Consider the following 25,692-nt stretch of genomic DNA (forward strand, 5'->3'; position numbering starts at 1 on the left):
ACACACACACACACACACACACACACACACACACACACACACACACACACACACACACACACACACACACACACACACACACACACACACACACACACACACACACACACACACACACACACACACACACACACACACACACACACACACACACACACACACACACACACACACACACCCAAATACTGTACAGAACAGTACTGTGTTAAACGTAAACTACCAGGAAAAAAAAGGGGTGGGAGGAGTTAAAACAAAACAAAAGAACAACCCTAAAGTTTGGTCAGAGTTACAAATATTTCAGAGTTGCGAACAACGTCCATTCCCGAGGTGTCCGTAACTCTGAGGTTTTGCTGTACAACATCAGTATAATCCAGAGATACAGTTCATTTGATCTTGCTGTCCAAGTCCTGTGCTTTTCTTCGTCCAGGCTTCCAGCTGTACTGATTTTACTAAGAATCCGTCAACTTTCTTTTCTAGAGAGGTGATAGCAGTGCAGAAAGTAACTTGTCTAGTGTTTTTATTCATCATTCCTTGGGCAGAAAATTCCTCTGAGTCAGTGTCAGTGGGTGCACCTAACTGCATAGTGCTGTGGGAGGCCCTGGGTTGATTACCACTGACAGTATTACTTGTATGGAGCATGGATGGCATCTCCACATTCAGTGTCCTGCAGATTTTATGTAGTTGCTTTGTATTGCACAATGGAAGAAAATGTAAGCCCTTATGATGATTGAGTAAGCAAGAACTCCAGTTTGTTCTTGCATCAGCTTCCTGCTCAGGCTCCATCCCATAAAAGATTCTCCCCATTCCTCCATTTTTTTCTGCTAGTTTTTTTTTAATCTTGGAAATAGCTAAATCAGGTCTTCATTTTCCTGGATTTTTAGGAGGACTCTACAGAGGACTGACATGCACTTTCTCAGCACTCAGGGAAGTGGGGGAGCAGGGGCACTGAATCTTTTGCAATGAAAGCTTTTCTCCCAAGTGTTTAGCAAGAGTTTGAGTTAAACAGACATTAAGAAGAAAAACCCAAACAAAAAACAATCTAAAAATCTGTAGCCGCATTTCCTGTCTTGTGATGTCATTCTGCTGGTTCTCCAGTCCTCCAGCAAAAACAGGGAGGTCTAGACCTGATGTTTCTCATGTGAAAAACTGGGGTTTTTAAAAATAATGTTTCACACCTTCCTTTTATTGAAGATAAAAAGCATAAAAGGGAACAATCCTACAATTAAAAATATAAGCCTAGCTTCAGAATTTCTCCCCTCCTTTAAGATATGCAGGCAGGTCTCTGTCTTCCCTATCTATTACACCTTGGTTCCAGAAGGGTAAAAGTTCTCCACACATCTTGAAGGTCTTTTGGTCACTATTGCTTTCCCATCCACTGCCCCTGTAGCTCTTAGGATCTAGCCACATCTGGAATAGTGGAAGTAGCAGATTAGTCTGTTTCTGCAGACTGTGCGAATCCATAGATTGCCATGGCAGCAAATATGCTAAGTGGAGGTTGTGACCTTAAGCTCCCTGAATTCACACCCTAGACTTTATTGTAGTAATATTTGCGCAAAATATGCCTTGTGAGGTATCATTTAAAAACTAACAACACACTGTTTGTTAAAATTCTTGTGTAATGTATGTATGAATAGTGTATTGAGTTATGAACACAAGCTGAAATTATGACTAAAATGTATTTGCAAGACAAGTCCGAGGAGGGGTAAACCTGTTTTTCAAAGACACAGGACAAGCAGATGCCTCTAGCCAGGTGTCATCAAAGTTGATTGGCCATCACCCGTTAAGTGGCCATTCTTTTGCAAAGAAGGGGGCAGGAAGAGATTGATTTGCATTTTAGCAAACAACAAAATGGAACCTCTTTCACCCAAGACTCCAAGGCTCCTTTTTCACAGCTGGGATGAACTTTATCCCAGGGTAACCCTCAGGAAAATACATTTAATCTCTCTCTTTCTCCTAAGAAAAGGAACCAACCCTTTGATTCTTGGGGGAGATTCTAATCTGGGAATTTAGTTAGCTATATTGGAATGTGTGGTAAGGTTTTACCTTGAACCAAGTCTAGCTTGTTAAGTTTTAGCTACTAGGAAACGTTTTATCTTTATTTTTCTTACAACCATTTCTGACTTTAATGCCTTATACCTGTACTCACTTGAAACCTATTTCTTTGTAGTTAAAGAAACTTGTTTTATTTTTAATCTAAACAAATTCGGTGTTGTTTAAACCAAACTGTTTGCTACTTTAACTGGAGTTACCAAACCTTTGAACGTTGACCCTTTACAGACCTTTAATATCTAAACTTCCCAGGAGAGAGCTGGATGGTGCAGAACACACACTTCTTGGGAAAACTGAGGACTTGGAGTGTATTGGTTGGTGTCACCCTGCAGGGTGTCACCCTGTAATTAAGACTGGTGGAAGCCAGAGTGGGCTGCAGTGTTGCTGACAGGCTGCTGGAGTCAGAGTTGTTGGACCAGGGCTGCAGCTACATACAGACACTCGGAGTGACCTGCGTTCTGGCAGGCTGTTTGTGAGTGGCCCAAGTTGGGAGCTACAATAGCAAAGCATTGTGCGGCACGCAGGTTTGCAGTGCAGGTGGTAACAAAATCTCTCACTGATCAGGAATGCACCCCAGAATGTTACAGAGGGCAGCATAGATTAATAGACCTGCCAAAAGGCCTTTTCTCAACCTCTTTGGAGAGCTGGAGTATCAATTTGACCTTAATTCTGAAACCTGGCTTTCTCCGTAGCATTACAGAATCAGTAAACCAGCAGATTCATCTACTTGATGGTGAACTACACTGTGGGGATTTCTCATTTCTCCTACCCCCTTCCTAGGCAAATGAAGTTGACCCTGTGAATGCTGTTGGCCATGCTGACCTCTTACATCCCCGACTGGCCAATCCATGGAGTATAGGAGCACATCTTTCTCTTGTGGCCAGAGAATTAGGATGGTGTGTGTCAAAGGAAAAAGTGGTGTAATGTCATTAGGAAGAATTGAGGCAGGTGGACAGTGGTACAAGAGGGAACAAATAGTATACTCATTTCTCTAATGCTTTTTTAATAGGGTCACCCTGCTCCATATAAAACAGTTTCAGCCCGAGCAGGAACACCATCCACTATATTGCGACTTCCAGCCAGTGTTTTTCAGGATGTTTTCCAGAAGTACCCTGAAACTCTTGTCAGAGTGGTACAGGTAAGACTGATATGTAGTTTGTTTTTATTAAATGTAGTATCCATCTTTCCTTTAAAAGTGTTTTCCCTATCCAGTCAGCTAGTCCATCCTTCTGCTGGTGCAGAATTGTTCTCCCTAGCATATTCTCAGGGTTTTGTCCAATATTTAAGTGTCCCAAGTGAGGGGGCTGCCACCACATATCTAAGGAGATTATCGCACCTTCTGATTGATCTTTACATTAGGCGGAGATGAGGGAAATATAAATGTGTCTCGTCTTAATTTAATCACATTATACCCTCCCTTGGACCAACGTACCGAAGTTTCCTTCCTCCTTGAGACCAGATTCTGCCTTCAGAAATATGGAGCTCCTGTTACTGTCCATGGGGGCTGCCTCTGCCCATCAAAGAGCAGAATTTGGCCCTAGATATTTACTGATCAGACATCTGCAAACTCTGAACTGCTGTAGCAGTGGGTACTTGAAATAAGTTCTAATCTTTGCTCTTGAATAATGCTAACCTTGAATAACCTCGAATAATGCTACCACTTAACTAATCTGTGTAATTGTGACACCTTTATTGGACTCTTAAGAATGATATGAGTAACTTTCCCCTGGAAAAAGAAAAGGAGTACTTGTGGCACCTTAGAGACTAACCAATTTATTTGAGCATGAGCTTTCGTGAGCTACAGCTCACTTCATCTGAGCTGTAGCTCACGAAAGCTCATGCTCAAATAAATTGGTTAGTCTCTAAGGTGCCACAAGTACTCCTTTTCTTTTTGCGAATACAGACTAACACGGCTGTTCCTCTGAAACCTTTCCCCTGGAAAGAATGCCTTGAAATATGTGCTGGGCAAAGAACGGCAGAGGCAAATCTAATGGCAATTCGACATTGGTGAGGCCTCATCTGGACTGCTGTGTCCAGTTTTGGGCCCCACACTACAAGAAGGATATGGAAAAATTGGAAAGCGTCCAGCGGAGGGCAACAAAAATGATTAGGGGACTGGAACACATGAGCTATGAGGAGAGGCTGAGGGAACCGGGATTGTTTAGTCTGCGGAAGAGAAGAATGAGGGGGGATTTGATAGCTGCTTTCAACTACCTGAAAGGGGGTTCCAAAGAGGATGGCTCTAGACTGTTCTCAGTGGTAGAAGAGGACAGAACAAGGAGTAATGGTCTCAAGTTGCAGTGTGGGAGGTTTAGGTTGGATATTAGGAAAAACGTTTTCACTAGGAGGGTGGTGAAGCACTGGAATGGGTTACCTAGGGAGGTGGTGGAATCTCCTTCCTTTGAGGTTTTTAAGGTCAGGCTTGACAAAGCCCTGGCTGGGATGATTTAGTTGGGGATTGGTCCTGCTTTGAGCAGGGGGTTGGACTAGATGACCTCCTGAAGTCCCTTCCTACCCTGATAGTCTATGAAGATAGCTTATTGGTGCCCCTCTGTAAGTTTCCAGTGTCTCTAGTTCAAGACATAGCCTCTTCCCTTGGGACTGGTCATAAGTCATTCCCTCGCCAACCCCCAATACTCTGTCCTTTTTAAAAAATGGGGGCTTAGAATCTGAGCATCTGGGTGCTCAGCACTTCTGAAAATCAGTTTGCTTTTTTCATTGGTATAGACATAGATCAGCCTCTTGGTGTAATAAGCAACCTTATCCATATGCCAGACAAGATGCTGGGAGATAGGGAGAGGTGGGGAAGGAAAGAGGAGTCTAGTTAAAGACAAAGGGGAGATGCCAAATGAGAACTGGTTGCGTGTAGATTTTGGATCATATGCTCTTACGAAGGGTGTTTGACATCAAGATGTCATAATCAATATTATAAATATCATCATTACTTGTTGATTGTCAACAGTGTATAGGCCCTTTATAGTTCTTGCAAGAGCCTCCAAAATTTGGACTCCAGCCCCAACTTGCCCCTTGAGATTGTAATTTTATTAAAACAAAACAAAAACACCCCCTCCCCCCAAAACCAACCCAAGGCTCTGTCGCCCAGGGATTAGAGCACTGTTTTCTTAAATTAGGATGTTGAGTTCCAATCTTTCCAGGATCTTGGGAAAGTTGTCTTCCATGGAAATACTCTCCTTCTTTACTGTTGGAGGAAAAATGCCCACTTCCTCGTAACAAGGAAAAGCAGACTTCAGGCACCAGCCCTCTCTTCTTTTTGAGCCATTTGATGTTTATTGTTATCCTCTGTGTATAACGACCCTCACATGGTGTCTGTGGTTTCAGGTGCATATTTTTGTTGGGGAGGTTTGTTTTTTAGTGTCTGTCTTGGGTGTTGCACCTAGAGCTCAGGGGAAGCCAAGCAGGGAAAACTGAAATAAATGCATATATTTCAATTATTAAATGTTCTCAATGATTTCAGTAACCTTACCAGCGAGGCTGGTGTCTTGTGCATGGAGCTGAAGTTTGGGTGTCAGCAGTCCTTTGGGTGGTGTCTCTGGCTCAGCTATCTATTGTGTTTCTTGGTGAGAGACCCAAGCTTTCATAGAATCATAGAATATCAGGGTTGAAAGGGACCTCAGGAGGTCATCTAGTCCAACCCCCTGCTCAAAGCAGGACCAATCCCCAATTAAATCATCCCAGCCAGGGCTTTGTCAAGCCTGACCTTAAAAACTTCTAAGGAAGGAGATTCTACCACCTCCCTAGGTAAAAGGGAGCCACACAGTGCTCTTCTTCAGCTGTGGGGAAAGATATTTTCAGCATCACAGCAAAATGCAAAGTGGAACAGAATGTTTAGCATAAGTAGTTAGCACAAATTGTAAGGGACTATTCAAGGTAGAGTGGTCTGTTAACACTTCTGCAGTCATAGGACAAAAAGAGTGGGTTAGTGGGTGTTGGTGTATTTGGTATTCACCTGCTCCCTGTGTTTGATCTCCTGCTCCTAGATCATCATGGTGAGGCTCCAGAGAGTGACATTCTTGGCTTTGCACAATTATCTTGGCCTGACCACTGAGCTCTTCAATTCCGTAAGTATAGAATGAAAGCAATATACTCTTGTATCGGGGGTAGCCATGTTAGTCTGTATCCACAAAAACAACAAGGAGTCCGGGGGCACCTTAAAGAGTATTTGGGCATAAGCTTTCATGGGTAAAAAACTCACAACTCTTATCACACTGTATGTATTTGGCTCGTCACACTGTATGTATCTGATTCTGACCCTGGCTGTTGGAGTGTGTCTTCTACTCCAGTAGCTCGCAAGCATAATCTCCATATAAAGCTAACATTAGTTTATTGTTTGCAAGAATATTAATACTATCGTGCTTGAGAGTGAAGCTCTCAAGATATAAAATCTGCTCAGTGCTGAAACCTCCTGAATTACATTTCATTTGGGCATTTTTATTATGGAGGTTGTCATGGCTGCCAGGCTAGCTGCACCTCTGTCCCCTTTCTGGTCCCTCTGAGTGTACCCCCTCAGGTGTAGGGTCTTGTGCCTTTACCTGTTGTCATGCTCTTCTCCACTGCTCCCAAAACCGTAAGCCAATGTGCAGGTCCCTAACAAATTCACTGTCCATTTTGGTCAATTTCACGGTCATAGGATTTTAAAAATAATAAATTTCATGATTTCAGATATTTCAATCTGAAATTTCACAGTGTTGTAACTGGTGGGGTCCTGAACCAAAGGGGGATTGTGGGGGGGTCACAAGGTTATTGTAGGGGGTTGTGGTATTGCCTCCCTTACTTCTGCGCTGCCTTCAGAGCTGGGTGCCTGGCCAGCAGCTGCCACTCTCTGGCCAACTTTCTGTTCTGAAAGCAGCACAGAAGTAAGGGTGGCAAAACCGCGATCCCCCTACAATAACCTTGCAACATTCCCCCTCCACAGCCCTGTTTTGATTCGTGACTCCCAGCTTGAGAAACGGTGGTCTCCCCTGAGAAAACTGTATAGTACAGGGAAAAAGTATACCAGATTTCACAGGGAAGACCAGATTTCATCATCCGTGACGGGTTTTTCATGGCTGTGAATTTGATAGGGCCCTACCAGTGTGTTACCCCCCTGCCTCAGGGAGAGAGAGCTTTGCTGGACCTTCAGCTGAGTGTCAGCTCCCTGCTGCACCACTGTCTGCGTCCCCAGCAAATTCCTCAAGACTCTGTCTTAACCTGGTCTTGCAGGTAACATTCAGCGAGACCCAGTTCCCCAGACATGCCTCTCTGCAGTGTCCAGTCCCTCTCACTGGACACTCGCAGGAATTATGAAGCCTGCTGTCTCCAAAGTAACAGTGCACACACACACACCACCTTGTTGACTCACTGTGGGCACACTCTAACTTAATACACAGCACTGAGGTCATTTATAGTAAAACTAAGCATACGTTTATTAATAAAGAACAGAGATTTAAGTGATACTAAGCAAGAGAAAAAGACAGATATGATTACAAACAAAATAAAAGGAAAAATGTGAACTGTTAAGCTTTTAGACATCAGAAAGCACAGTCTGGTCTCAGGCAGTTTCTCACCTACAATCAGCTCTCCGCGACTTCAGCTCACATGGTTGAAGGATTCATCTCGTATGGATTCCAAGAGCACAGGCCTCTTTTGTTCAATTTAAGTTATGATTAGCGAAGAGGTTCTCTCCCCTTCTTTTTATAGTCCAGTAAACTTTTGAGGTGTATTCTTCTGAAGGGTATCCCCAGATAAAGTTTTTTTCCTCAACTACTTGTGCCCCAAGAAGCTGACACCATCCTGTCTTCCTTGCCCTCCTCTTAGTTCGCTTTTCCTGTGGACTCAGATGCAAATGAACTTGCACTGTCTCTGGTGTCACCTTGCACAATTTACAGTGGAGAAACAGGCAAAACAACATTCCCTTGTCTAGGATAAACTTGTTTATCAGCTGCTTCCACAGCATATTTTAAGAACAGCTTACCGCCGTACATACATAACTCTTTATACGCAACCTGTGCATACATCACACAATGATATCCATGACCAGTGTGTCATCAGTTTTTGTATGACACCTTGCAAGATGCTGTCTGGCTAAATATTCTGACAACAGCATGTTGCGTTTGCCTTTTGCTAGCTGGCACAAAGTGGCTCTTAGGATCACACCTGTAATGGGGGGTGTATCAGGGTTCCCTCCCCACTCTGAACTCTGGGGTACAGATGTGGGGACCCACATGAAAGACCCCCTAAGCTTATTTCTACCAGCTTAGGTTAAAAACTTCCCCTAGGCACAAATTCCTTTCCTTGTCCTTGGACGGTATTGCTGCCACCACCAAGTGATTTAAACAAACATTCAGGGAAAGACCACTTGGAGCCCTATTCCCCCCCCCAAAATATCCCCCCAAGCCCCTTTCCTGGGGAGGCTTGAGAATAATATACCAACCAAATAGGTTAACAAGGTGAGTACAGACCAGACCCTTAGGTATTTAGGACACTAAAAACCAATCAGGTTCTTAAAAGAAGAACTTTATTATAAAGAAAAAAAGTAAAAGAAGCACCTCTGTAAAATCAGGATGGAAGGTAATTTTATAGGGTAATGAAAAGATTTAAAACACAGAAGATCCCCCTCTAGGCTCAATTTCAAAGTTACAAAAAGCAGGAATAAAGCATAGGGAAAATTCACATGCTAAAACAAAAGATAATCTAATGCATTTCCTTGCTATTACTTCCAATTTCTGTAATTTTAGATGTATCATTTCAGTAGGAGTTGGATTACCTGCTTTGTCTCTCTCTTTGTCTCCAGAGGGAACACGCAGAGAGCACTAACAAAACCTCCTCCTCTCTTCCCCCCCCCCCCCCACTCAATTTGAAAGTATCTTCTTTCCCCATTGGTCCTTCTAGTCAGGTGCCAACTATGTTAATTGAACTGATTCACTTACGTGTAACGTGTTATTCTGTACCTCTGGCCAAGAGGGATTTTATATTACTGCATACGTAAAGGTTGTTTCCCTTCCCTTTGTATTTATAACACCCCCCTCAAATCACAGATGGTGCTGGACAGCCTATTCCACATTGGCTCTGATTTCTTCCTGGAGCTCTAGGAGAAAACAGAGTTAATAAGACACATGCACCTTTAGATATCATTAGTTTTTATATAATCAGTAGTATATTTCCCACATTTTATAGGCGATTTTAACCAGTTGATTCTGGGAAACTTTCACGGGAGAGTGCATCAGCCACTTTGTTAGAAGCTCCTGAAATGTGTTGTATTTCAAAATCAAAATCTTGGAGAGCTAAACTCCACCGAAGAAGTTTTTTGTTATTTTCGTTGATGGTATGAAGTCACTTGAGCGCAACATGGTCTGTTTGCAGGTGGAAACACCATCCCCAAACACATGGGCTTAGTTTTTCCAGAGCGTACACAATGGTGTAACATTCCTCCTTCTTTGAGAGATGTCCCTGTGGGTGCTCCACTTCAGGTCAAGGTGCGTTCCAGCGCCTTCGATTGGAGATTTCTACAGCAGTACCCCTACGGGGTGTGCACGCTCTGTGCCTGCCTCTCGAGCTGTCAGTGTTTTAATAGCGCATGCACAGCCCAGGCTTCTCAGTCCCTTCTCTACCTTCCCCAGCTAGAGACCGCGTTCAGTAGTGCTCTTCGAGACTAGCTCATTAGCTTGTTTCTCAGTTTAGTTAGATCGTTTCAGTCATTAGAATTACTACTTAGATAAAAAAAAAGGAGTACTTGTGGCACCTTAGAGACTAACCAATTTATTTGAGCATGAGCTTTCGTGAGCTACAGCTCACTTCATCGGATGCATACTGTGGAAACTGCAGAAGATTTTTATACACACAAAGAGTGAAAAAATACCTTCCCCCACCCCACTCTCCTGCTGGTAATAGCTTATCTAAAGTGATCACCCTCCTTACAATGTGTATGATAATCAAGGTGGGCCATTTTCAGCACAAAGCCAGCATTTAACAAGAACGTCTGAGGAGGGGAGGGGGTAGGAAAAAACAAGGGGAAATAGGTTACCTTGCATAATGACTTAGCCACTCCCAGTCTCTATTCAAGCCTAAGTTAATTGTATCCAATTTGCAAATGAATTCCAATTCAACAGTCTCTCGCTGGAGTCTGGATTTGAAGTTTTTTTGTTGTAATATCGCAACTTTCATGTCTGTAATCGCATGACCAGAGAGATTGAAGTGTTCTCCGACTGGTTTATGAATGTTATAATTCTTGACATCTGATTTGTGTCCATTTATTCTTTTACGTAGAGACTATCCAGTTTGACCAATGTACATGGCAGAGGGGCATTGCTGGCACATGATAGCATATATCACATTGGTGGATGTGCAGGTGAACGAGCCTCTGATAGTGTGGCTGATGTTATTAGGCCCTGTGATGGTGTCCCCTGAATAGATATGTGGGCACAGTTGGCAACGGGCTTTGTTGCAAGGATAGGTTCCTGGGTTAGTGGTTCTGTTGTGTGGTATGTGGTTGCTGGTGAGTATTTGCTTCAGGTTGCGGGGCTGTCTGTAGGCAAGGACTGGCCTGTCTCCCAAGATTTGTGAGAGTGTTGGCTCATCCTTCAGGATAGGTTGTAGATCCTTAATAATGCGTTGGAGGGGTTTTAGTTGGGGGCTGAAGGTGATGGCTAGTGGTGTTCTGTTATTTTCTTTGTTAGGCCTGTCCTGTAGTAGGTGACTTCGGGGAACTCTTCTGGCTCTATCAATTTGTTTCTTCACTTCCACAGGTGGGTACTGTAGTTGTAAGAATGCTTGATAGAGATCTTGTAGGTGTTTGTCTCTGTCTGAGACAGACACACACAAAGATGGACTACAAGCCCTCAAGAACACTATCCCCGATAATGTCACGGCCAACCTGGTGGCTGAACTTTGTGACTTTGTCCTTACCCATAACTATTTTACATTTGGGGACAATGTATACCTTCAGATCAGTGGCACTGCTATGGGTACCCGCATGGCCCCACAGTATGCCAACATTTTTATGGCTGACTTAGAACAACGCTTCCTCAGCTCTCGTCCCCTAACGCCCCTACTCTACTTGCGCTATATTGATGACATCTTCATCATCTGGACCCATGGAAAAGAAGCCCTTGAGGAATTCCACCAGGATTTCAACAATTTCCATCCCACCATCAACCTCAGCCTGGTCCAGTCCACACAAGAGATCCACTTCCTGGACACTACAGTGCTAATAAACAATGGTCACATAAACACCACCCTATACCGGAAACCTACTGACCGCTATTCCTACCTATATGCCTCCAGGTTTCACCCTGACTACACTACACGATTCATCGTCTATAGCCAATCTCTGCGATACAACCGCATTTGCTCCAACCCCTCAGACAGAGACAAACACCTACAAGATCTCTATCAAGCATTCTTACAACTACAGTACCCACCTGTGGAAGTGAAGAAACAGATTGACAGAGCCAGAAGAGTTCCCCGAAGTCACCTACTACAGGACAGGCCTAACAAAGAAAATAACAGAACACCACTAGCTGTCACCTTCAGCCCCCAACTAAAACCCCTCCAATGCATTATTAAGGATCTACAACCTATCCTGAAGGATGAGCCAACACACTCACAAATCTTGGGAGACAGGCCAGTCCTTGCCTACAGACAGCCCCCCAACCTGAAGCAAATACTCACCAGCAACCACATACCACACAACAGAACCACTAACCCAGGAACCTATCCTTGCAACAAAGCCCGTTGCCAACTGTGCCCACATATCTATTCAGGGGACACCATCATGGGGCCTAATCACATCAGCCACACTATCAGAGGCTCGTTCACCTGCACATCCACCAATGTGATATATGCTATCATGTGCCAGCAATGCCCCTCTGCCATGTACATTGGTCAAACTGGACAGTGTCTATGTAAAAGAATAAATGGACACAAATCAGATGTCAAGAATTATAACATTCATAAACCAGTCGGAGAACACTTCAATCTCTCTGGTCACGCGATTACAGACATGAAAGTTGCGATATTACAACAAAAAAACTTCAAATCCAGACTCCAGCGAGAGACTGTTGAATTGGAATTCATTTGCAAATTGGATACAATTAACTTAGGCTTGAATAGAGACTGGGAGTGGCTAAGTCATTATGCAAGGTAACCTATTTCCCCTTGTTTTTTCCTACCCCCTCCCCTCCTCAGACGTTCTTGTTAAATGCTGGCTTTGTGCTGAAAATGGCCCACCTTGATTATCATACACATTGTAAGGAGGGTGATCACTTTAGATAAGCTATTACCAGCAGGAGAGTGGGGTGGGGGAAGGTATTTTTTCACTCTTTGTGTGTACAAAAAGTTCTTCTGTATTTTCCACAGTATGCATCTGATGAAGTGAGCTGTAGCTCACAAAAGCTTATGCTCAAATAAATTGGTTAGTCTCTAAGGTGCCACAAGTACTCCTTTTCTTTTTGCGAATACAGACTAACACGGTTGTTACTCTGAAACCTACTTAGAGAAGTTACTTTTATTTCTTAAAATCCTCTGCGGTTTCAGACATGCCTGGCTCCCCAGGCTTCAAGAGATGCGCCTCCTGTAAGGATGCCATCCCCATCTCAGACGGGCATTCACAGTGCGTACGCTGTTTGGGGCAGTCTCATGTACCCCCAAAAAGTGTCTGCTCTAGCAAATTGAAAGCGTGGACCTGCAAGGACAGGGTACTCAGGCTTAAAATGCTGCTCCTGGAAAACTCCCTCAGACCTGCCTCTGACCCTGGCCAGCAATCCTCTGTGACACCCTCCAGAGGCAAAGGAAAAGCAAAACAGTGGCCAGCTTCCTCTCCCGTCAGGAGTCGTTCCTTAGGGAAAATGTTAAAACTGGCTCTCCAATCTCTGCTGACTCTGGCTCCGTGGCTCAGCACCTTCCACACGGCAGGCACCGACCGTGAGTCAGCTGCCCCACTACACGGAGCCGAGGCTCAGAGCTTCCAGTTGCCCGCTTCTTTCAGCTCTCCTACAGCCAGTTTTGCTAGTACGGTGTCGAGAGCTGCTACAGTGCCGACAGCACAAGCTGCAGCACCGTCCTTTGATCTTGTGGTGCCGCTTTTACAGCTGCCGCTCTCAGCACCGAGCCTGCTGAGGTCTCCTGCCTCCCTTGCAGTGCCTGCCTTGGGGGCTCCTACTCCGTGGAGCCAGCTTGCGCCCCCGGGACACCCTTCAGTGCACCAGCAGACGCCTCAGCAGACTCTGCCTCCACCAGCTACACCAGCACTGACTCCTGGTCACTCAGCTCCACCGCAGCTTTTACAGCCAGAGGAGTTAAGGGTGTCCCATGCTCCTGACTCTCTTCTTCTCAGCACCAGCCTATCACCGAGACCTTTAGCGACCTACCTTCAGTACTCCCCTACCACTTCAAGCCCCTCCAATGAAGTGTGGGAGGAAGGGGAAGAGGAATATGATGACCAGATGTTTTTCTCTCAATACTCTTCCCAGAGTCAGTTACCTACAACTGGGGGAGACATTTCAGCACGATCTCCGTATCCTCAAGGCTATCCACACTGGTATGGCAATCCCTGTATGGGACCACCAATGCCCCGCCCGGGGCAATGGCCACACGGGTCCATGGACCTACACCGCACCACACTCAGGTCTTCTACGGGCTTCCTGGAGGAAAGCTGTCAGAACCTCCCCACTGCCTGTTTACACTGAAACCCAGATAAGACCTGAAGTGGCTGCCACCCCTACAGAGGACACTGCCCCACACACCTCCTCTATAGCAATAACACCACAAGATGCCATGGTACCCCCACCACCTCCCGCTACTGATGAACTTGCTCACTTGAAGAGTTGTTTCACAGAGTAGCAGAAGAGCTCAAGATTACCCTGGAGGAGGTACCTGAAACACACCACGAGCTTACCGACATTCTGCAAGCTATGACCTCCTCCAGAATAGCCCTACCAATTAATGGGTCCATTATGGAACCTGCTAAAACTATTTGGCAGACCCCAGATACAATAACACCCACTAGCAAGAGATTGGACCGAAAATATTTTGTTCCATCTAATGGTTCTGAGTTTCTATGCACCCCTCACCTAATTCACTAGTGGTCGACGCGGCCAATCAGAAAAACAAATACCAACACTTCTGCTCCACTCCACCGCTCCACAGACAAAGATAACAAGAGACTGGACTCCTTCGGCCGCAAAGTGTATTCTTCCACTTTGCAATTTAGAGTAGCGAACTACGCAGCGCTCTGAGCAAAATATGACCACAAAAATTATGTTAAGGTAATGCAATTTATTGATGATGTATCGGAGGATAAATAATAATATAAAGCAATGGTGTCCGAGGGCCAATTGATCTCCTACGCAGCTCTTCAAGCCGCCCTTGACACTGTGGACGCAGTGGCCAGATCCACAGCTGTCATCATGCGGCGGTCCTCATGGCTTGCTTCTTCCTCCTTTCTGAAGGAGATACAGAATATGGTCTAAGAGCTGCCTTTCGATGGAGAGAAGCTCTTTGCCGCTACAACCAATGAGGTCCTTCACTCCATGAAGGATTCCCGTGCCACTCTCCAATCCTTAAGCATCCAAACATCTGCTTCAAAGAAGAGACAATATCGATATCAGCCATACCAACGACTGTTTTACCATACCTTTGTGCAACATCCACCTTTCAGACAATATGATACGCAACAACAACAACGACACAGGCCCAGGAACCAATGACATCCCCCTCCGCAAACAACAGTGACCTACCCTCCTAACCCAAATAAACAAATTTGAAGTCTTGGTCGAGGGTATAGAAAACCTTGCATCCTCTCCAGCGCCAACTCCAACCAACCATTTTTTTGGACACCATTTGCGTCCATTCCTGGCCAACTGGCAAACCATCACTACAGACAGATGGGTCCTGGAAATGATCAGATTGAGTTATGCCATCCCCTTCCTCTCCTTACCTCCCACCCACCCCTCTTCAGGGACCCCTCTCACGAACAATTGCTCTGTCAGGAGGTACAACATCTCATACATCTCGGAGCAATAGAGGAGGTACACCCTCAACACAGAGAGAAAGGGTTTTACTCCCACTACTTCTTGATGGAAAAGAAAAGTGGCAGTTGGCGCCCTATCCTTGATCTTCGATGTTTGAACAAGTTTGTCAAGAAACAGAGATTCCGGATGGTTACTCTCCCAATGATGATTCCGACACCGGAGCAAGGAGATTGGTTTTCAACCCTCGACCTCCAAGACGCATATTTCCATGTCTCTGTCCACTCTGCCCCTTGATGTTTCCTCACGTTTGCTGTGGGAGCGCAACACTACCAGTACAGGGTCCTCCCTTTTGGCCTTTCATCCATACCATGTGTCTTCTCCAAGGTGCTAGCAGTTGTAATAGCCCATCTCAGGAAAAAAGGAATCCTCATATTTCCTTACCTGGATAATTGTCTCCTCAAGTCTCCCACTCAGTTAGAAGCGAACCACGCAAGTCTTGCAACCCTTCACTGCTTCCGCACCTTGGGCCTGCAAATAAACAAAAACAAATCTACCTTACAACCTGCCCAACAAATTGACTTCATTGGCGCCCACCTCGATTCCACCACCGATCTTGCATCTCTCCCCCAGGACAGATTCCACACAATGGGTATCTTTATTACCCAGATACGTGCCAGCCCACAGACTACAGTCCGAGACTCCCTGCAGCTCTTAGGACATATGGCCACTTGCACATTTGTCATCACAAATGCTCGCCTGTACATGCGATGCCTTCAGGGTTGCCTAGCCATGATATACAAACCAAACAAGCACAGGTAAACAGGTGACTAACTATGCCCCAGAAAGTCAAGGACTCACTCCTCTGGTGGACCTCTCTCATCAACCTCTGCACAGGGATTCCCTTCCAACAAGATCCCACTTCGATTACCATCACCACAGATGCATCCCTCACGGGATGGGGAACACACATCGGCCACCTCACCACTCAGGGTCTCTGGTCCACTTCAGAAACCAGGCTTCATATAATTTGCTAGAGCTCCGGGCCGTATGCAATGCCTGCCTCCATTTCCTTCCCATCCAAAACCGCCGAATTCGAATCATGACCGACAACATCACATGCATGTGCATGACCATGTCAACAGACACGGGGAGCCCAATCACACTCCCTTTGCTCAGAGGGGCGGTAAAACTTTGGAACTGGTGCCTTCAACACAACATCCATATCTCTGCCTCATACCTGCCAGGTTCTCAGGATACCGCCACAGATGAGTTCAGCCAATCGTTCCCCTTACAGCACGAGTGGGAACTCAACTACACCATTCGTTCCAACATTTTCCAGATCTGGGGTTATCACCAACTGGATCTATTCACCACAGCAACAAACAAAAAATGCCCGACATTCTGCTCCAGAGCAGACCTGCGGAAACACTCACGGGAGGATGCCTTTATGCTCCCTTGGACCGAGACTCTCATGTACGCATTCCCACCAATGCCTCTATTGCACAAAGTAATTCAGAAGATATGAACAGACAGAGCCAACATCATTCTCATAGCCCCAGCATGGCCCAGACAATGGTGGTACCCCTTTCTTCTGCGCATGTCAGTCAAGCCACCCATTCCCCTTCCACCACTCAGCAACCTCCTATCACAACGCAGAGGACAACTATTTCACCCCAACGTACAATGTCTCCATCTGAGGGCCTGGCTGATCAATGGTTCTCTAATGTGGAGTTAACATGTTCGGACCAAGTAAGCACTGTCTTGCTACACAGCAGAACACACAACACGCGCACTACCTACCTGCATAAATGGCAACAGTTCACATCTTGGTGTGCTGGCAAACCAACCTCTCCAGTTTCTGCTTCACGCCCACTGATATTGGATTACCTGTTACACCTTAAAACATCTGGCCTCTCTACGAGTTCACTCAAAATTCATCTCGCGGCAATCACCGGCTTCCACCATAAGGTTGACGATGTAACAGTCTTTGCCCATCCAATCACCAAAAGGTTCCTGAAGGGCATCCAGACGTTATACCCGGATGTGAAACCACCTGCTGAACCTTGGGATTTACACCTAGTCCTCAAAGCCCTGATGGATACACCCTTTGAACCAATGGCTACCTGCTCCCTTCTCCACCTATCCATGAAGACTGCCTTCCTCATAGCAATTATGTCTCCCAGACAAGTAGGAGAAATGGGGGCGCTTATGGTGGACCCGCCGTATACCACGTTCTTCTGCGATAAGGTCACACAGTCTGCACGCATCCAAGGTTCTTACCTAAGCTACACTCTTCCTTTCACCTCAATGAACCTATACACCTTCCAACATTTTTCCCAAAATGTCACGATAATGCGTTTGAAACAACAATACACACTCTTGATGTTCGCAGAGCATTATCCTTTTACCTGGATAGAACAAAACCGTTTAGGAAAACCCCCAGACTTTTTGTCTCTACTACTCAGCGCTCACAAGGAAATGCTATCTCTACACAGAGACTTTCCAAATGGATTGCTGACTGCGTACGCCTTTGTTACCAACTCAGGCAAATACAACTTCCTACGTCAATTAGATCACACTCTACTAGAGCTGTCTCCACCTCCACAGCCTTTCTCCGTAATGTCCCACTGTCTGACATATGCAATCACTATGCTCTCTTTCACACTGCAGCGTCCGACACCAGATTGGGTAGAGTTGTCTTGTCAACAGCCTTCTTGTCTCATACGAAGTCCCAACCATCCTAAGGGATACTGCTTTTCAGTCACCTGAAGTGCAGCACCCACAGGGACATCTTTCAAAGAGGAGATTACTCACCCCTGTGCAGTAACTGATGTTCTTCGAGATGAGTGTCCCTGTGGGTACTTCACTATCCGCCCTCCTCCCCTCTACTTGGGAATTTGTAACACACTCCGTTGTAGAGAAGGAACTGAGGAGACTAGGCCACGCACGTGTTATTAGAACACTGACAGCTCGAGAGGCAGGCACAGTGCGTGCAGAGCCTGTAGGGATACTGCTGTAGAAATCTCTGATTGAAGTCGCTGGGACGCACCTTGACCTGAAGTGGAGCACCCACAGGGACACTTATCTCGAAGAATGTCAGTTACTGCACAAGGTGAGTAACCTCCTCTTTTCGGTGATTGACCAGTGGCTTTCCCTTTCAGACATTTTTTTGCTGAGAAACACGACAGGATGGAATTCTTGATCCGGTCCTTCCTGCATTAAAACTGCTCCCACACCATGCTCGGATGCATCTGTGGTTACTAGGAATGGTTTGTCAAAGTCTGGGGCCCTTAGCACAGGGTCAGACATGAGTGTCACTTTAAGCTGGTTAAAGGCCTTCTGACACTCTTCGGTCTACTGAATAGCATTTGGCTGTTTCTTTTTGGTCAGGTCTGACAGTGGGGCAGTGATTTGGCTGTAGTGCGGTATAAATCCTGTAATATCTGGCCTAGCCTAAGAAGGATTGGACCTGTTTCTTTGACTTTGGGAGAGGCCTTTTTTGGATAGCATCCACTTTGGCCTGTAGGGGGTTGATAGTTCCTTGACCCAGCTGGTGTCCAAGGTAACTCACTCTGTTTAGGCCTGTTTGACACTTTTTAGCCTTAACAGTTAGCCCTGCCTCCCTTATGCGCTTGAAGACTTTTTACAGATGCTCCAGGTGTTCTTCCCATGAATCAGAAAATATGGCCACATCGTCAAGGTAGGCGACTGCAGATTCTCCCAATCCCGCTAGGAGACTATGTACAAGTTTCTGGAAGGTGGTGGGTGCATTTTGCAGCCCGAAAGGGAGCACATTAAATTCATACAGCCCTACATGGGTGGTGAAGGCTGACCTTTCCTTGGCGGATTCATCTAGCGGTACCTGCCAGTACCCCTTGGTTACATCCAAGGTAGAGATGAACTGGGCACGTCCCAGTTTCTCCAGTAGCTCATCTGTGCATGGCATTGGATAGTTGTCGGGGGAGGTCACAGCATTTAGCTTACAGTCCACGCAAAAGTGTATTTCCCCATCTGGTTTGGGAACTAGAACCACTGGAGATGCCCATGCACTGCCAGAGGGGCGGATTACCCCCATCTGTAGCATATACCGGATCTCCCGTTCTATAGCAGTTTTGGCTTGAGGAGCCACCCAGTAAGGTTGGGCTCTAATTGGGCGAGCATTACCTGTGTCAATGGAGTGGTATGCCTATTCGGTCCATCCTGGGGTGGCTGAGGACATCGGCATGAAGCTAGTCCACATCTCCTTGATCTGCTGGTGCTGCATACATCCAAGGGTCATTGAGAGGTTCACCTCTTCCACGCCACCGTCACTTTTTCCTTCATAGTAGACACCTTCAGGCCACTCAGTGTCATCTTCTCCCTGGGCTGTAAACTGACAAACCTTTAATTCTCTGGAATAAAAGGGCTTTAGAGAATTAACATGGTACACCTTAGGCTTTCAGTTGGAGGTGGGGAATGCTATGAGATAGTTAACAGCTCCCAGGCACTCTAGGACTGTGAATGGCCCTTCCCACGACACTTCCATCTTATGGGCCTGGAGCGCCTTGAAGACCATGTCCTGGTCCCCTACTTTGAAGGAACGCTCTCTGGTATGTTTATCATACCAGGCCTTTTGCTCTTCCTGAGCATCTTTTAGGTTTTCTCTAGCAAGGGCCAAAGAGTTTCGGAGGGTGTTTTGTAGGTTGTTTACAAAGTCCAGAATGTTAGTTCCTGTAGAATGTGTAAACCCCTCCCATTGCTGCTTCATCAACTGTAATGGCCCCTTAACCTCACAGCCATACACAAGTTTAAATGGGGAAAACCCTAAACTGGGATGTGGTACAGCCCTGTAGGCAAAGAGCAACTGCTACAACACTAGGTCCTAATCATTGGAGTGCACATTTACGAATTTACATATCATGGCCCCCAAAGTTCCATTAAACTTCTCCACCAGGCCATTTGTTTGATGGTGGTAAGGGGTGGCAACCAAGTGGTTCACCCCATGAGCTTCCCAAAGGCTTTTCATGCTCCCTGTCAGGAAATTAGTTCCCAAATCTGTAAGGATGTGGGAAGGCCAACCTACCCTGGCAAAAATATCTGCTAGTCCCTGGCACACACTTTTAGCCCTGGTGTTGCTGAGAGCTACTGCTTCCGGCCACTGGTTGGCAAAATCTATGAAAGTCAGTATGTATTGCTTTCGTCTGGGTGTCTCTTTTGGGAAAGGACCCCGAATATCCACAGCTACTCGCTGAAATGGAACCTCAATGATGGGGAGTGGCTGGAGAGGGGTTTTGACCTGTTCTTGGGGTTTTCCCACTCTTTCATAGAATCATAGAATATCAGGGTTGGAAGGGACCTCAGGAGGTCATCTAGTCCAGCCCCAGGCTCAAAGCAGGACCAATCCCCAAGTTTTGCCCCAGATCCCTAAATGGCCCCCTCAAGGATTGAACTCACAACCCTAGGTTTAGCAGGCCAATGCTCAAACCACTGAGCTATCCCTCCCCCCTCTTGTGAGGTGCACACCTCTTTGGCACACCTCACAAGACCGGACATAAGTAGAAACATCCTTGCCTATTCCCTCCCAGTGGAAGGGCTTTCCCAAACGGTCTTTGGTCCTGTTCACCCCAGCATGGCCACTAGGACGATCGTGGTCAAGAGCTTTACCCGGTACTTAGTTGGAACTACCAACTGTCTCTGCAGATGCCAGTCCTCCCGGTGCCCCCCAGAAAGAGTTTCCGTGGATAAAAGTCCTCGTTCTACCACAAACCGGGATTGATTAGAAGAGCTGAGAGGTGGTGGGTTGCTCCGTGTCGCCATCCAAGCTCCCTGGAGGTTTTTATTTGCTTCCTGCTCGGCCTGAAACTGTTCCCTTGATGATGGAGACATCAGTTCCTCACTGGATGGTGGACCTGGGCTTGGTCCCTCGGGAAGTGATGTAGGGGATGGGGCTGGTTCCGGGGACAGTGACCCGCTCTCCGCAGGTGCGCTAGGTTGGGGTTCAGGCTCTGGCTGAGCTTCTTGTGCAGGTTTATCTGCTGCTGCCAGGGCGGGCTTGGTGGGCCCCTCTGGTATTGGGGCTGCAGACAGAGTTGTAAGCGCCTGACTCAGTGCTGGCAACAGTTCTGGTCAGTGGGGCTAGGTCAGTTGCTGGAGAATGGTGTGGTGGGATAAGGTGTCTGGGGTTTTCCTTGGGGTGTAGGTGGGGCCTTGAGCTGCCCCCGGTGGTAGGGTGTGGTCTTGGGGTGTCCCTTCTGGTATCCGTCCCAACTGCGACCAGGGTGGTTTCTCTTTGCTACCTCCACCCGTTTTGTTCCGATTTGCCCCGTCTCTCTGGCGGTCTGGGACTGCTCGTATTGATCAGCATAAGAAGCAAGACTTTCTGCTGTGTCCATTTTCTTATCCTATAAGCACTGTTTTACTTCATCATTGGTCATAGTTAGGAACTGCTCCTGTACAACCAAATCACACATTCCTTCAAAGCTAGTTACACCCCTTCCTTTGACCCATTTATCTAACAGATCCTTCATCTGGTTTACATAAGCCACTTTACTTAGTCCAGCTCCCCTCTTAAGACTCCTGAATTTAACCCTGTAGTTTTCAGGTGTAACCTGAAACTGTTACTATTAATTTAGGCTTAAATAGAGACTGGGAGTGGCTAAGTCATTATGCAAGGTAGCCTATTTCCCCTTGTTTTTTCCTATCCCCCCCCCCCCCCCCCAGATGTTCTGGTTTAACTTGGATTTAAACTTGGAGAGTGGTCACTTTGGATGAGCTATTACCAGCAGGAGAGTGAGTTTGTGTGTGTGGTTTTTGGGAGGGGGGTGAGAGAACCTGGATTTGTGCAGGAAATGGCCCAACTTGATTATCATGCACATTGTGTAAAGAGTTGTCACTTTGGATGGGCTATCACCAGCAGGAGAGTGAATTTGTGTGGGGGGGTGGAGGGTGAGAAAACCTGGATTTGTGCTGGAAATGGCCCAACCTGATGATCACTTTAGATAAGCTATTACCAGCAGGACAGTGGGGTGGGAGGAGGTATTGTTTCATATTCTCTGTGTGTATATAAAGTCTGCTGCAGTTTCCACGGTATGCATCCGATGAAGTGAGCTGTAGCTCACGAAAGCTCATGCTCAAATAAATTGGTTAGTCTCTAAGGTGCCACAAGTACTCCTTTTCTTTTTGCGAATACAGACTAACACGGCTGTTACTCTGAAACCTGTTTCAAAACCAGTTCCTTAAATGTACCATAGTTTGAAGCATCATCAATAGGCACCTTATTGAATATATCTAGAGCTCTTCCAGTCAATTTTGCTGCCAGTGTGGTCATCTTGTGATCTTCAGGAATTGAATGGAAGGTGCACAGTCTCTCAAAGGTGATGAAATATTCAGCAATATCACTGGATTCATAATACTGTGGACATAGTCACATCCATTTGTGGATTTTTTGGGGAAGTGGAGCCAGCTGCTGACGGGTTTTGTCTTTTCAACTCCATAACAGCCAGTTCATGCTTCTAGGCTGAAATCTGGGCCTCTATTTCTTTGTCTTTTAACTCCAGGGCTCTTTTATGGGCAGCTTCATCTCTGGCTGTCTCTGCCTCCAACTCCAAGTGCTTTAAGGCCATTTGTCTTTCATGTTCTTTTTGTCTCTCTTCAGCTTCTAATCTGGCTAATTCTAGTTTCTTTTGGACCTCACTTTCCATCATCCTAGCCTTCCTGTGCTTAGCATAGCCTAACCCAAGAGCTAGAAAGTAAAAAAAAACCAAAAAAACAAACAGCTTGTGAATTCCCTTGCAGGAACTTAACTACTCTGCCCTCAGGCAGGGGGAAAAAAACAACAACCCTCCAGCTGCTCTCAGCTAAAAAAAATATAAAAATAAAAAGTGTCTTTTAAAAAAAAAACAAACCCAAAATTTCCCTGGTTTTCAATCAGCCAAAAGAAAAAATGTTTTTAAAATCCTGAGGTCTGTGCTTCTGGTTCAAAATGATCCCACCGCTACCACCATGTCAGGGTCCCCTCCCCACTCTGAACTCTGGGGTACAGATGTGGGGACCCACATGAGACCCCCTAATCTTATATTCCACCAGCTTAGGTTAAAAACTTCCCCAAGGCACAAATTCCTTTCCCTGTCCTTGGATGGTGTTGCTACCACCACAAGTGATTTAAACAAACATCCAGAGAGGGGCCACTTGGAGCCCTATCCCCCCAAGGCCCTTCACTCCCTTTCTTGGCGAGGCTTGAGAATAATATACCAACCAAATAGGTTAACAAGGTGAGCACAGACCAGACCCTTGGATTTTTAGGATACTAAAAACCAATCAGATTCTTAAAAGAACTTTATTATAAAGAAAAAAAGTAAAAGAAGCACCTCTGTGAAATCAGAATGGAAGGTAATTCTACCAGGTAAGGAAAAGATTTAAAACATAGAAGATCCCCCTCTAGGCTCAACTTCAAAGTTACAAAAAGCAGGAATAAACCTCCCTGTTAGCATAGGGAAAATTTACAATCTAAAACAAAAGATAATCTAATGCATTTCCTTGCTATTACTTCCAATTTCTGTAATTTTAGATGTATCATTTCAGTAGTTGGATTACCTGCTTTGTCTCTCTCTTTGTCTCCAGAGGGAACACACAGAGAGCACAAACAAAACCATCCCCCCCTCTCAATTTGAAAGTATCTTCTTTCCCCATTGGTCCTTCTGGTCAGGTGCCAACTAGCTTAATTGAACTAATTAACCCCTTACAGGTAAGTGATTCTATACCTCTGGCCAAGAGGGATTTTATATTCCTGCATTCATAGAATCATAGAATATCAGGGTTGGAAGGGACCTCAGGAGGTCATCTAGTCCAACCCCCTGCTCAAAGCAGGACCAATCCCCAATTTTTGCCCCAGATCCCTAAATGGCCCCCTCAAGGATTGAACTCACAACCCTGGGTTTAGCAGGCAGGCCAATGCTCAAACCACTGAGCTATCCCTCCCCCCCCACTGAGCTATCCCTCCCCCATAGTTGTTACCCTACCCTTTGTATTTGACAGGGTGAAATGTCTGTTCTCCTGCTCCTGGACTGGGCTCTGGCTTACAGTATCCTGTGTAGCAGCTGTGCTTGCCCTGCAGATTCAACTGATCTTGTGTACCTGCTGTTCTTCCTTTGGGAGCATATGACCGGGATATACAGTGACAAACAGCCATTTTAAATCAAAGTATTGTTTGTTTTTTCAGTAGGAAAAAAGCATAAGAGAAAACGGAATTTTAAAACAGTCTGCACACATCTCTCTTACCTAGAGTCCTACCATCCCAATGGAAACCTGAGCAGGCCTACTTCTTCAGACATCCTCAGAAGGGTCCTTTGTCTCAGCTTGGTTCCCCTGAACAGTTACTCCCCAGCTCTGCAGACAGTCCCTTTTACTTCTGCCAGAGCTCCCTTGTTCTTCCATGTTCCCAGCCGCTGGCTGTCCTGGTGTAAACCAAGGCTGTAGGTGGGCTGGATAGGAGGCAAAATCATGAAGGCTAATAGTTCAGGTCTTGTCTCTTAACAACTCTTACATGTTTCTGGGAGGTGGCTTATCTTGTGCCATTCTATTCCTTCCTGCCTGTTGCAGTTCTGGGGCATATTTATGTCTCTGTTACTGAAAAGCACTTTCCTTTAAGTAATGTATTTCACTCTTAGTCTGGAATATGAATTTTGAATTTTAAAATAAATGGGATTGAAGATGTGATGGAGGTTTGAAAATGTGTCATTTCATGGCTGTCTGTGTGTCTGATGAGGGCATACTAACCCCACAATGAGTGAGGAAAGGTTAATGAGCTGCTATGGGTCTACTCAGCCTCACCTTGTTACACCTGCACTTGCTGTCTGGTGATGAAGGGGTAGTTAAAAAGAGAAGTGAACAGCTCAGTAGGTGGCTGACCAGAGAGGAGCACAGACTTCTGTCCTTTGGTTCCTGAGGAAAGGACCAGCTCAGAACCTCTGCAGAGACTGCTGCCTGCCAGAACCCCCTCCCCCCCCGAGGATCATAGGTCTGGCACAGGACTGTTGTATTTTGGGACTATTTCTTTGCTTTACTACAAAAAGAACTCTTGGGCTGTCTGTGCTGTCCTAACTAGACTGTTGCAGGGAGCCCCTGCCCAGGAAGTGTTGGAACCTGCTTCAGTAAACTCTGTGGACTTTTGCACCCTACTCAAGTCTGCTTTGTGGTTTATCTTGGACCCTGAAGAGCGTGGTCAGAATGTGCATTGACTCATTTTCTCACTAGTTTAGGGATGTTACTAAACGTTTGATAGTATGGCTTCTTTAAAATGAAAAGCATTATTAATCTATGTTCACGCTTCCCTGTAATCCATTTAAATGAGCACGCTGTTATACTGTGTCCTGGGAATATGTGTATTCTTTAATATGATTATATGCCTGAGCTCACTGCATGTTGCAGACCTATAATAGTGTGTGTACTATTATTGTTATTTCTTGGCATAGCTCGTAACTATTATTCCCAGGCAGTAACTGTGAAGAGTGTGTGTGTGTGTGTGTATGTATGTATGTATGTATGTAAAAAGAATGAAACACAAAGCTCAGTTGAATCTGTGTGGTTAGAAAAGTGACTTTGAGGGCTCCGTTCCTTGTCTCTCCTGTTTTTGTTTCCATAGTAGATTTGCTCAGTATGCAATCTTAAAAATTTCTCTAAGTGCTAACATCACAGAGTCTCA

General features: G+C 45.7%; 1 protein-coding gene across 5 annotated transcripts in view; it reads left to right on the forward strand.

Annotated features, from left to right (window-relative positions):
- The window catches only part of PNPLA7 (patatin like domain 7, lysophospholipase), a 437,365-nt gene that overhangs the window by 67,408 nt on the left and 344,265 nt on the right, over positions 1 to 25,692 (forward strand). For all 5 annotated transcript variants that reach the window (XR_012665266.1, XM_048823395.2, XM_048823397.2 and 2 more), the window contains 2 exons: positions 3,059 to 3,187; positions 6,048 to 6,128. Coding sequence is in view for 4 of the 5 variants with exons in the window: in XM_048823395.2 (XP_048679352.2) it covers positions 3,059 to 3,187; positions 6,048 to 6,128 (210 nt within the window). In the remaining variant the exon portion in view is untranslated. The remainder of the gene's footprint in view (positions 1 to 3,058; positions 3,188 to 6,047; positions 6,129 to 25,692) is intronic.

This window comes from Caretta caretta, chromosome 16 (genome assembly GCF_965140235.1).
Source record: "Caretta caretta isolate rCarCar2 chromosome 16, rCarCar1.hap1, whole genome shotgun sequence".
Classification (NCBI taxonomy): Eukaryota; Metazoa; Chordata; order Testudines; family Cheloniidae; genus Caretta; species Caretta caretta.